Source organism: Myotis lucifugus, unplaced genomic scaffold, assembly GCF_000147115.1.
Source record: "Myotis lucifugus unplaced genomic scaffold, Myoluc2.0 scaffold_5, whole genome shotgun sequence".
Classification (NCBI taxonomy): domain Eukaryota; kingdom Metazoa; phylum Chordata; class Mammalia; order Chiroptera; family Vespertilionidae; genus Myotis; species Myotis lucifugus.
The window spans coordinates 10920929-10934827 of NW_005871053.1; the positions used below are offsets into that span (position 1 = coordinate 10920929).

The following is a 13899-nucleotide window of genomic DNA, read 5'->3' on the forward strand; positions in this document are numbered from 1 at the left end:
CGTGGCTGTCAGGGGCTGAGAGTAGGAAGGAGGGAGAGTAACTGCTAATAGGAAGAAAGTTTCTTTCTCAGGTGATAAAAAGGTTCTGGAATCAGATACTAGTGATGGTTGTACAACTCTGTGAATATACTACAAAAACCACTGAACTGTATACTTCAAAAAGTTGGATTTAATGACATATAAATTAAATATCAATAAAGCTGCTAAAAATGGAGAAATGGAGAAAACATTTTAGCAGACACTAAACAAAAGAGGATACAAAGTGGCCAATAAATATGAAAATGTGCTCAACTTCAATAGTCATCAAGGAAATGCAAATTAAAACCACAATGCCATACCACTACACACCTATCAGAATGGTCAAAATAAAAAAAGATGGAAAATACTAAGTATTAATGAGGATATGGAACAATCAGAAACCTGATTGTGGGAATGTTAAATTAGTCAATGACTTGGCAATATCCATTAATACTGAAATATGCACACCTTTGACCAAAAATTCCACTCTTTAGTATATCCAATAGTATACATGTTCTCCAATACATACAGTATAATGTTCACAGCAGTACTATTTGTAACAGCCCAAAACTAAACAGCAGAATAGATAAGTTTTGGTATATGCAGCAGAATTAAGCTTTTGACTTTCTCACCTCACTTTCTGATCCTCAATCATTAGAAAGTTTTATCAGATTTAGCCTGAATCTGTGTACAGATCGAATAGTTCTATACCTGGTTGCTTTCCAGTGAAACATCCATCTCTTCTCCTGGGATCAAAAGTATAACACTTTATACTAGATTAGAGGCCCGGTGCACAAAAATTCATGCACTGGAGGGGAGGGGGGGTCCCTCAGCCCGGCCTGCCCCCTCTCACAGTCCAGGAGCCCTCAGGGGATGTCCTAAGCCGCCATTTGGCCTCCGTCTTTGGGAGGCGACTGGGCAGATCAGGAGAAGGTGCCGCCCCCATCACCCCCCTGCTGCTGCCACTGCCAGCCCTCCTTGGCCCTTGCAGCCCTGGCTTTGTCTGGAAGGACATCCGGAAGACATCTGGTCTAATTAGCATATTACCCCTTAGTAGTATAGATCCGGGTCATATCTTGACTTGAGGGAGAGAGGGACAGCAGGGTTGAAGGGAAGAAGAGTTTGGGGGAGGCGGGGGAAGGGGCGGCGGTACTCTAACTGCATTGGTTTATTTAATGAGGAATACAGAACTGCTACCTTAAAGTAACAAAGGAAATTACAAGGCTACTTTCAGAACATGGATATTATCAGACTAGGTATTTTATAAGTGATATACAAAAATACAATTGCCCAAATTTCTGGCTGGTATATGAATTATCTTAAATTTTCTAACCATGGAGATGTTTCCATAAAACTGGCTCAGTGGAATGTGTCTTCTCTGCACCATCAATTGCTTCCTCCCACATAAAAGGTAGGTAAATCCCTTTGAAGGACTTTCTGTCTACACCATCATCTTCTCTAGCTCTCAATTTAATGTTAACACTCTCACTTCTGCACTGTTTTTAAAAACTGTAGAGATGTTAAAAAAGACTATAAAAATAAAACAATCAAGTAACACCTAAATGAGGATTCATTTAAACCAGACACATAAAATGATAGGAAAAGATTTGGAAATGTGATGTAATAAAAATAAACTCTAAATCTTTCAGAGTTATAAAAGATACACTTTTGGAGTCAATGAGCTCTTCCACATCTGAAAAGGGCCAGTTTCCCAATTTGGGACTTGACACAAAAGTGTAGTAAATAATTTTTTAGTAGACTAAAAGAGTTCAAGCTTCCCTGCTAAAACATTATTCTCAACTAGAGGCCCGATGCATGAAATTTGTGCAAGAGTAGGCCTTCCTTCCCCCAGCTGCCGCACCGGCTTCCCTCTGGCACCCAGGACCCGGGCTTCCTTCGCAGCCCCGGCTTCGTCTAAAGTACATCCAGTCTAATTAGCATATTACGCTTTTATTATTATAGATGTTCTACCAAAGTAACTCAAAGAGCACATTCTCCTGACACTCAACCCATGATGTAACTTGTAACATATGAAGCAATTTGAAATAAAATTCTAATAGTAACTAAAAGGAAATAAAAACCCATTATTACATAGCAGCTTCCTAGAAAAAATCCATATAATTAGTAAAAAAATGTCGAAAGTAAAGTTTGCTCCAAAAGAATAAAAAACTCTGACAACCTGTCGCCTCATTTTATACTATTCAATGTTTATATAATTAGACAATATTAAAATTCAATAATTTGGGAAAATGTACATTTTAAGTAAAATCAAAGGTAGGATTTAAGGTTGTAGATATGTACTTATAACAACAGAAGAATAGAAAAATTAAATGCCCAACATCAGAAGGTGCTGCTTAACCCAACTATGGTACAAGAGACTACTCTGAAGCTAAGTGAAACAAGAGGCAGATCTATGTGCTGCTATGGAAAGATTGCCAAGATGGGTTATCAAATGAGAAGACCAAGGTAACAGCCTGATGCCAACAGTTATAAAAGGGGGGGAGGAGAGAAAGAATAAAAGGGAGGAGGGTGTACCAAACATTTTTGAAAGGATACATAAGAAATTATCTATAGCCCTGGCCGGTTTTGCTCAGAGGTTGTAGGTTTGATTCCTGGTCAAGGACATATATCTGGTTTGCAAGTTCAATCTCAGACCCTGGTCCTGGTTGAGGTGTGTGAGGCAGAATTGATGTGTCTCTCTCATAGTGATCTTTCTTTCTCTCTCTCCCTCTCTTCCACTCTTTAAGTGGCTGAGCTTCAACCTCTGAACCAGGAGGTCATAGTTCCATTCCGGGTCAGGCACGTGCTCTGGGTTTTGGGTTCCTTCCCCAGTGGAGGGGGTGGGGGGGGACACACAGGGGGCAGCCGATCAATGATTCTCTCTCATCATTGATGTTTCTCTCTCTCTCCCTCTCTGAAATAAATAAAAATATATTAAACAAACAAACAAACAAAATCAATGGGAAAAAATCCTCAGGTGAGGATTAGCAACAACAACAAAAAAGATATGAAGAAATTATTTATGATGGTTACTTCCAGGACAGGGAGTGGGGGCATAAAATAGGATCAAACATGAAAATACATAAATACATAAAACATAAAGAGTAAAGTACACTGTTCAAAGCAGAAAATTTGGAAACATTTCAAGGTTGTCCCTAAAGACTTTTTTAAAAGAAGAATCTAACAATGACTATGGAAAAATGGAAAAACTATAAAGTTCAATCTGAACTGTAAGAACTTTAAAGTAATAATAATAAAATTAGTATTTCAAAACCCAGTCATATAAGTTTTTATTACTAACAAGGAAATGGCCAGGAATTAATGAACACTTCTAATTTAATCATTCTAGACCTTGTTGAACACTGGTGATTTTATTCCAGGGTTAACCTGCCATATATACTCTGGTTTACAAGCTCAGTAATCCAGCGGTGGAATATACTGCTGTACATTTAAGCAACAGCAAATTAAAGGATTTTTTACAGAGAGGAAGGGAGAAAAATAGAGAGTTAGAAACATCGATGGGAGAGAAACATCGATCAGCTGCCTCCTGCACACCCCCCACTGGGGATGTGCCCATAACCAAGGTACATGCCCTTGAACGGAATTGAACCTGGGACCCTTCAGTCCGCAGGCCGACACTATCCACTGAGCCAAACCGGTCAGGGCAAGGAAGATCTTTTTATATGTTGGGATTTAACATAGTACTTGCCACTTTGAAAACAAAGATAAGAAAACCAATTACAGAATCAGGGGCAGAGCAGGTTACATACTCAGATACATTTAAAAAATTCTCTGCCTGGTCAAAGTGGCTCAGATGGTTGAGCACAGTATTGTGCACCAAAAGGTTGCTGGTTTGATTCCTGGTCAGAGCACATACTGTACCTAGGTTTCAGGTTCAATCCCTGGTGGTTGGAGCAAGTACAGAAGGCGATCGATTAGTTTCTCTCTCATATGGATGTTTCTCTCGCTCTTTCTCCCTTCTTCTAAGTTATGTCGTTGGGTGAGGATTTAAAAAAAAATTATCCTAAATTAGATTATTATTATTTTAAGGCTCTCTCTTATAAAACTCGAACAAAATAAGAATTACTTCATCTTTTGCAACATTTATGCTCCAGATGCAGATAGAAAACAAAGGTTGTCCCTAGTGCTTGTAAAAATCAGATTTATAGATTAATAACATCTGAACTATAGAATATGTATGCGTGCCGATTTACTGAGGTGCACCTATGTGAAGAAAATACACTTCAACTTGTTTTATGGCAAATGAAGTAATTAATAGAAGTCACGGAATTGGAATCCTTTTGATGTTTACAACTTTCTAGGAGACTTTTTAAACTCATTAACACTGTGTTTTACTGATTGCACCTATTAAAAAATATCACGAATCCCCAAGGATTCATGGGTACAATCAGTCATTGGATAATACTGAATAACACAGCCAAGAGCAGAGAACTCGAAATCAAACCAGACAACGGAGAGAAAAGTACTGCCGCTAACTTGCACTTCGCACCTGGAACCTGACACTTCTTCCATTTCCCCTCCCTCTGCAGTACTTGGGGGTTGGCTTAACTGAAGGAAAGGGAAGGTAAGATGGTTTATTAACAGATTCTCTTTACTTTGCTGCGAAAATCGTTTCCCAGCCAGTGTGTGGCTCCAGGAGGGATTCTTAGTACAGCGGGGAGACAACAGGAGGCGATAATGCTGAGGATCAGAAAGGGGACTGATCATAGCCCTATCGCACAGGGATGGGGGTACCCGAGGAGTGTGTCTGCCTAAAACACGGGGCGTAGGCCAGACAGAGATGCTGGGAGCACCAGGAAGTGCACTTTCGCACGTTCGGGAAAAAGGCTCTTGCCGGCGAGGAGCCAGCATCTGGCGGTGCTCTACCGCACCCCGAAACGGCGCTGCACTCGGGGCCACGCTGCGGACAATCGCGCTGCCGCACGCAGGTGTCACGGCGCACAGCCCTCCGGGCTCCTTGCAGACCGGCCCCTCGCGGGGAGGGCGGCAGGCGCTGTTGACGCCGGGCTGTCCATGGAGAAGCAGGGGCTTGGCTAACGCCTGGTGAGGTGCTGTTCCCTGCAGCCGGGGACGGAGGCTGCTTGGCTGTGTTTGCCTGGATGTTTCAACGTCCCCCTCTCTCCTTCACCCCTTTCTCCACGGAGGCTCTACACCTCCAATCTCCACCACGCCCCGAGCAGCCCTAGGAAGGACGGGGCGGAAGTTCCCCCGGCCAGGAAATGTGGGAGAGGAGGACGGGAAAGGTCCGGAGCGACGCCAGAGAGGGAGCCACTGTCAAATCCGAGTATATACACCGAAGCGCGTCAAACCGGCTCCTAGAACCTGGGCCATTTCGTTCAGTTTGCCTTCCTGGCCTCGGCGGACATTCAGGCGGCGCCGAGGGGACCGAGCACCTGCCGTCGCATCCCCCGCCTCCGGTCGGCGGGTGCCGGGCGTGCTCTCCTCGGAAAACTCCAAAGGTACCTCCGCCATCACCTCCTGGCAGAGTCTGCCCCCACGCCTCGGAGGAACTAACTTTGGACGCTAAGAATGCAGGGGGAGGGGACGCGGGATGCCGTGCGGAGGAAAAGCAGCCAAGTTTGTTCCCGGCGAAGTCGCCGGAGGCCGTCCCCGCTCCAGCCCGCCCTCCCACGGCGGGGGGCCCGGGACTGGGGGCTGCGGGCCGCGAGTGCACTCTGGAACCGGCCTCGGCACCGCAGCGGCCGCGGCCGCCGCTCCTCCGTGAGGTCGGGCCTGCCAGCCTCGGGAAAGGCCCGCCTCCAGCCCGCTGCTCCCGGGCCGCCGTCGGACCTCTTACCCGCAGGACGTGGTAGCCTTCCGTGCCGCCGCCGGGAATCTCGACGCTCTGCGAAGCGCCCATGGCGGCGGGCGATCCGTGGCCGGGTCGGGCTCCGCGCTGTTCCCCGCCCCCCCGCCAACCGCCCTCTCGGCTCCTCCGCTGAGCACTTGGGACGTGGCACTCGCTGCCGCCGGAGAGCCGGGCCGCACTGCCCGCCGGGAGATCGTCTCCGCTGCAGCCGGGGCCGCAGCGCCGCCGCCGACAGCGCCACCTGCCGCGAGCCCCCGGAACTGTCTGAGAGTGCGCAGGTGGGGTGGGCGGGCGGGAGGCGGAGAGCGGGGCGGGGCCTCCTCGTGCTCGCGAGAGAGCGGACGTGCCGTTCGTCCTGCCTGGGAAGCTGGCTACGGGAATCCGGGTGGGACAAGATTCATCTCCCGAAAGATTCTTGCCCGAAGTACGGCTGCTGGGCAGCAGCTCCTCGTGTGGCCGGAGACAGGAGGAAGGCTGCTGGGAAGAATGGGGGCGAATGCAGCGCACTGCTTCCTCGCCATTCCCTGTCTTGTCCCAGGTTGGGCAGAGGAGGGTGACAGTGGCTCTCCGTAGACCGAATACTGCGTCGGCTCAGCTCAGCTCAGTTGTATAAAGGGAACGTGCCATTTGTAAAACGGCTGTCCCCGAGTCATGGAGGGCCCCCAAGTACTTTTCTTCTTTGTTTTTTTTTTTCTTTCCGTAATGGTGAGAACAAGATCAACACAGTTGGATGTCCTTTGCGTTCCACCGCCTGCGGCTGGGTTCCCCATTCCTCTTCCTTTCGGTCGCCAAGTCCTATTCACACGTCCTACTCCCTGTGAAAACCCCCATTGCCCAGGGGTCAGTTGGACCATCACCAGCGGTGTATTCTGATGAGAAGCAATGCGAAGTACATATTCCAGCCCAAACTGTTTGACTTGCTTCTATCACATCTTCAGTGAGCGCTTCTAGTTTGCAGGAATAGCGAGGATAGAGCCACGAGTAAAGTAACATCACAAGTAGGCGACCAGGCAAATAGAGGAGGTGGACTGTTCTTCAGAACAGCTGGCCAGTGCTTTTCATCAAGTTAGAATAATAAGAAAGGGACTATACAGGATTAAAAGATATGTGAAGGCGCCTTGGCTGGGTGGCTCAGTTGGTTGGGGCCTCCTGTACATGAAAAGGTTGTGGGTTCAATTCCCGGTCAGGGCACATACCGAGGTTTGATCCTCGGTTGGTCAGGGTGCATGCGGGAGTCAACTGATGGATGTTTCTCTCTCCCCTCGCCCTTTCCTTTTTCTCTAAAAATCAAGAAAAAAAAATCTCGGGTGAAGATTTAAAAAAAAAAGAAGAAGATATATGAAGGACATAACTAGGAAATGCAAAGTAAAATCTTGAATCGGACTAATTTGGAGAAATTAGGTGTAAAGGACATTTTTGGCTTAATTGGGAAAATTTGAAAAATACAGAAACATACAGGGAAGAAAATAAAAATATACTGTAATTCTACCCCTCTTAACTGCTATAAATGTATACAATTAAAAATTAGAATAACAGTATATAGTTCTGAGACATGAACATGGTTTTTTAATTTCACAATATAAGGTAACCATTTTCCTATGTCAAATATTCTGACATCACTTTTGTGGGTTGTATAATAGCAAAGTATTTGGGATGTTTAGGTTTTTCTAACATTTCACTAATCAATGTTACAGTAAACTTCTTTGTTGATAAATTTTTGCCCACATTTCTTATTATTTCCTTGAACAAAATACTTGCAGAAATCTTGGTCAAATTGTATATGCATTTGATGACATCTTATGCCTATAGCTACCTTGCTTTTAGGAAAGATTGTTTAAAAAAGAAAGAAAGAGAAATATTACACCAATTTATAGTGCCACTAGCAGTTGGAGAGTACTACTTTTCCATCCCAGAAAATCACTTTTAAAAAGAGAAATTGAACAGACATAGACTTAACAGTGGAATCTACAATAATAGATTCTAACTGGTTTGACGTTTAAAGAGTATCAGCAAAGTGCTACATCTTCACAGAGCAGCGGACTTCCATGGCGCACTGAAACCTAATTTTAATGGTTGTGATGCAGAGGGATTCCAGTCCAGCTTTTAAGTGCCAGCTTCTACCTGGAATCAACTAAATATAGACACCAGTTGGAGGTGATTTGGGAACCAGCTATTCTGTGGGTTTTCTAAATCCAGACCTGATAGTGGTACAGTTAGAAAGTGACAGAAAATGAGGCCAGTGCTCTTCTCTTGCCCAAGGCCTAATACTTGGATTTCTTGTGTCTTGAACATTCAGCGCTTACTTTTTCCCTGCCTCCAGTTTGAAGAGTCTTAGACCCACTCTGAACTGGTTAAATGAGAAAAAGAAAGATAGCAAAAGTATCAGCTAATAAGAGCTTTCAGTCTCCGTTAATTAATTTCTGCAAGTCTAACCCTCTGGCACCTGCCAGCTTCACTCTGTATGGGAGCCAATGGATTTCAAAAATAATAAAAATCAGTGAGCTGCTGTTTGTGATAGGACCTTGAAAACATAGCCATGATTAGTAGGAAGTGCAAAGTGGGGAAGTGTCACTTGCTGATAGAATTTCTTTCTCTTGTTGAAACAAGAATCCTGGCCATATGTGAAAGTGATGCTCTATTGAATCAAAGAAGATGTATGACTGGGCTTACAAATTGAAAGTAAATTGAAGGACAAGCACCAATCTTGATAATGATTACCCCAGACTAAAATTAGACCCCTCCCCCAAAGTTCCAAAATTATTGTGTCAAAATGTTGGTAAGAATTCATGGCAAAGTCTGGCAACCTCAGAGGGTCAGTCATCACAGCCCAAGTAGGGCATCAAACTTTCCGTCCCTTAGTAAGGAAATGAGCATGGGAATTATGGGTACTGAAGAGTCAAACACTAAGTTGTGCAGCTCTCTGAGAATTCAGTTTGGGCAGGATTTTTCCATGTGAATTTTTTGAAAGCAAAGAGTCTGGAAGTGGCTCAGTGGCTGGGAGGAAGTGACAGATCTGAGCAGGTGAAACCTCATTAAATGGGGGGTTTCCCTAAGGGATCCTGCACATGCCTGCATTCTATTGTAAAACAATTTTAGGTAATAAATGGTCAAGCATGTTTTTCCACTTTAATGGTTATGGGTTTATTGTAATTCATATTTAAACCATCTGACTAGCACATCAAAACCTTCATTCTATGTTATAAGAATAACATATTTCTTTCAAGATAATGCCATTAGGTTTAACAATGAGATGAGTTTAAAAATCAATCAAATATTAATGTAAGTAGAATTTGGTTCTACCAAAAATTGAACATTTGGAATGCTGGGGAAAATGTGAAGATAAGTGTTTTAGGATCGTCTAATTATTTCTCAAGCTTTAAGATGTACTATATTTCATTGAATCTAAGAAGCTTTTAATTGTAAAATAAACCATTATTTTATGTACCAAGAAACATTATTTTATGAAACAAGAAAATACTGCCAACTATACTATGGTGCATGCTTTCTTAGCACTTAGAATCTTATGTTTAATGAAAGCTCCCTTTTAGACTTACTAAGCATAATTTTTTAATCATATCTTGCAGGGCTCTGTTTCTGTGCCTTCCTGTATGTACAGTAACTTTTCATTTCTATCTAAATCGTAGTGTAATCATTTGGAAGACATTTTAATGACGATACATTTCAAACCCTGTGGTACCAACAATGCACAGAACTCAGTTAAGTGACAGCTGAGCGGCTGTGACCAGATCACATGCCTGGGCAATGGCGACACTTTCTCTCTGCATCCGACTTCAGAGGAGTCAAAAGGTGGAAAAAAAAAGTGCATCTTAGAGTCAGTGACAAACAACACCTTCTTCAAGGTGCTTTTTCAAGGTCACTGGGAATTGTTTCCTTTCCTGTGTCCTGTGCTTTTTCTAGGAGCACAGATCACTGGCAAAGGTGAGGTCATTTAGAAAGCTTTAAAGGAAATAATGAATTGGATATCGGGGCACTGTGACACTGCGTATTACCCTGTGATGCACGGGGTCCTGACTCAGCCATAGCCAGGCTGGTGCAAATGGGTGACTCCTTCATATATCAACTCATCACACAACTGTGACGTATGCACAAAATTCCCAAACGATTCCAGAGTAGAGTTTATGTAGGATTCGCCTCTGTGGCTCCATCACCCACCATGCCTTGCACAAAACAGGTAATAGACGAATGAGAGTTGACAGGACAATTAATTGTAGAAAATTTACAATGAAATAGTGATCTTTCATCAGTGATGTTCTTTAATAAATGCTCACTGTGAGTGAGCATTATGAGAGCTTAGTCTGGACCCAAGCACTGTTCTGTTTCACATTTCTAGGTCATTTACTACTTAAAAAAGTCAATACTGCTATTATTCCTGATTTTACATATGAAGAAACTGAGGCACAGAGAGGTCCATTAACTTGCCCATGATCACATAGCTACGAAATGTCAGAGCTAAGTCTGAACTCAGGCAATTCAGCTTAGCATTCATGCACTGAATCATTATGCTTTATTGCCTCTACCATATCATACTGAAGAGCTGTAATAAAAGAATAAAAAAGCAGATGATTACCTAAATCTGCAGCTACTTAGTAAACATATGAAGTACACCATGCTCTCTGGATTCTCAATAAACATTTGTTTTTTAATTGTTCAAAGAACGAGGCAGAAAGAAGTACTCCACAGTGTATTAAAATTAACAATAATAAAACCCATGCTGTCAACAAATGCACTTTGACCATGAGGTCAAGGCAAAATGTCAAACTAGCAAAAAGTTTCAGGCTCTCCAAAAATCATGTCCACTGGATACACCACTCAGCATTCGGGAGTCCTCGCGCGTGCCAGGCAATGGTTAAGTCCAGGTCTTATTCTGACCACACAAACCCTGAGTCTCGAGTCATTGTCTGGGTTCAGGCAGGCTGTGGTGAATACTGAGCCAGGGAAGTTAATTAAACTGAGGAAATGAATTTTTCTTTCTTGAAGAAATGGTCATTGGGTGTTAATCGGTTGTAAAGAAGAAAGCAGAAAGCCAAGGAAATCCATAAAAGAGCTTCGCCCTGTAAGCACAGTTGCCTCACCTCTGACCTCCATAACGGAGAAAGAATTTGGCTCTGCTAATATCCTCTGTGAAGTTAGCAGCTTGAATCACTGCCACCAGCAAATGAGTTTTCTCTGCTAAGAAGGAATTCTCCTGAACTGCTGAAACAAAGGTCCATGTTCCCAAATGGCTATTATTTATGTGGAGGATTGCTAGAGTCACAGCTAGATCTGCACCTCGAGGCATCCTCACCCCCTTGCCTGGAAGCTGCAACCAGTGGTATGTAGCCTCTGGTCTTATGGAACAAGACTTACAGAAAGGAAAAACCGGTCTGGCAAGTGACGCCCAGAGTGAAACCTAAAAACTGCCTCACAAATGCAGAGACACACACAAAAGAAGCAAGTGAAAAGAAAGGAGGGACTTATTTATTGCACTACCTCATACCATTGGGATAATCCATGTGACTGAATTATTGATCTTTGATTGCACCAGAAAATGATATTTGGGGGCAGGCAAGGAAGATGGACTGAACTTTACTGATTTTGAAATCTCTTGAGTCAGCCATAGCAGCCACAAGTTGTATTCGGAAGTTTCCATTTCTCTCATGTCAGTAGTCTGGAGATTTTCACATTACTAGTAAAACTAGAGGCCCAGTGCACAAGATTCATGCACTGGGAGGGGGCGGGGATCCCGCAGCCTGGCCTGCACCCTCTCACAGTCCAGGACCCCTCGGGGGATGTCCGCCTGCTGGCTTTCAGGCTTAAGCCAGCAGTTAGACATCCCTCTCGCAGTCCAGGGCTCTCACAGTCCAAGACCCCTCGCTCCTTACTGCCCGCCTGCAGTGGAGTTGGGAGAGGCTCCTGCCACCGCCGCTGCGCTCGCCAGCCGTGAGCCTGGCTTCTGGCTGAGCAGTGCTCCCCCTGTGGGAGCACACTGACTACCAGGGGGCAGCTCCTGCATTGAGTGTCTGCCCCCTGGTGGTCAGTGCACATCATAGCAACCAGTCATTCCGCCGTTCAGTTGATTTGCATATTAGCCTTTTATTATATAGGATGTTATAATATACATCACTGTGAAAACAGTAGATGTTCCATTGCCATTGCTGGTATTACCACTTCAATCGCTACTCAGTACAAACTCTTGATAAGTTTGCCTTTTGTGAAAACATATTCCCACATGGTGAGTTGGCTGGGAATAGCTTTATATCACTTCCTTTGGCCCCAAGGAATCCATTTAAGGCATTGTGCAAATCCTTATGTCCTCTCCAGGTCCTGTCTGGTCACATGGTTCTATGAAAAAAATATACCATTTGGATCAGTGTTCCATTTCGTCCAGTCAGATTCTATGCCATTTAGTATTCTGACTATGCATTCTAACTATTTCAAATGAAATACCTCTAGTCATCTGAATGCTGAAAATGGAATCCTTTTGAAGAAACAAAACCCAAATAGTTATATAAGTAACAATATTACTATAGTCTATTTATTTATTTATTTCGGCAAATGGAGTCCTTGGCCTACTATTATGCACTCCATGCCCTTGTTACTCACAGTGTCTCGTGTGGACTTGTGCAACACCTTGAAGCTTTTAAAATGCAGATTCTCAAGACCCACTCTATACCTTCAGACTCAGTATTGTACAAGATCTTCCGGGATTTACTGCACAATAAAGTTTGAGAAGTATGGGTCTTCATTCCCTTACCTTAACACACACACACACACACACAATTTTGCCATATTCTTTCTGAAATTTAATAAACACATGTTCCTTATCTTAAAGTCAGGCAACCTTGTTGAAATAAGGAATATAGTTAGTTGGGTGCGTCTTTTTCTTACTGAACCTGGGCAAGCTCCTATTGGTCACTGCTGATAAACCATAATTTTAATAAAAAGAAATATTGCCTGGGCTTAATGCCTAGCTGCCAGAACTACAGATTAGAGTGCCTTCTTTTTTCAGACTTTTTGAAAATTGGGATCATATTTGCCCATCTTTCCGAAACCAGCCCTACTATTCTTGCGACCCATTCTTAAAGATGATCAAAGGGTACAACGATTTCCTTTGCAAGTGCTTTCTGTACTCTGGAACTCCTCCAGGTCAGGTCCCTCAAGCTAACTTAGAGCATCTGGGTCAGTGGATTTCAACCCTGGATGCACCTTAGAGTCACCTGAGACAGCTTAAAACTACATCGCTGTGCCTCTCAACAGGCCAATTGAATTAGAATGTCAAGCTGGAGCCCTAGCAAGGTATTGCTTCTTTAAGCACCCCCCAGTGACCCTAATGTACCACCAGGGTTAAAGCCATTGAACAGAGATGTTTTGTTTTTGTTTGGGGGGGATGTTGTTATTTTTAAGCTAATGCTCAGGGCCCAGAATCTCTGCGCCTAAGGCTTAGGCATCAATAGTTTTAACCCCCCAGATGCAGCCTGGATGAGAACCACGGATGAGAAACTGTTCTCAATTTAACCCAGATGTCAATGCATTCTTCTGTTACGCACAGCCCAGCCTGATCCAAACTAATGCAGGTAGTTTTCACCATTTGGGAAAGTCCCCCAGACATACTTGAGCCCCCCTAGCCCAGGGCCTCCTGGAAAGCAAGGACAAAAGATCAGTTCAAGGAAAAAGTACAAGAAACCAGTTCAGGAAAAGTATACAGCTATCAGATCAACTTAGTAACTGAAGGTGTTCCTCTTATTGAACTGAAAAGATTCCTCTAACCAGCACAAGGATGCTGAGGTGGCCCTTTGTGAAAATGATTTTAAATCTTACTGGATTTTGGTCCAAGTTCTTGGGGGAAGCCTACGGGAGGCTGGGAGTATTCAGGGAGGTGGAGGGACAAGGGGAGGGCGCGGTGTCTAAGAGCCCCACCATATGTAGGCTAATTGTCCCCTATATAGATGTAAAGATGCAGAAAGCAATCCAGGGTGTCACCCAGGTCCCAAAGTGGAATTGGTGAGGCCTTCCCATGTCACCTCAAGAACTAACCTTATGGCAAGGGCAGC

The 13899-nt window shown here is 43.9% G+C and overlaps 1 protein-coding gene across 3 annotated transcripts in view; it reads right to left on the minus strand.

The window, feature by feature from the left end:
- The window catches only part of GORASP2 (golgi reassembly stacking protein 2), a 31909-nt gene extending 25857 nt beyond the window's left edge, over positions 1–6052 (minus strand). For 2 of the 3 annotated variants that reach the window (XM_006083150.3, XM_023744996.1), the window contains exon 1: positions 5837–6047. In XM_006083150.3, the coding sequence (XP_006083212.1) occupies positions 5837–5899 (63 nt within the window). In that variant the 5' untranslated portion in view covers positions 5900–6047. Of the gene's footprint in view, positions 1–5836 lie in introns of all 3 variants that reach the window. The other variant, XM_023745001.1, reaches the window with a different exon arrangement.
- Between the last annotated feature and the right edge of the window lie 7847 nt (positions 6053–13899).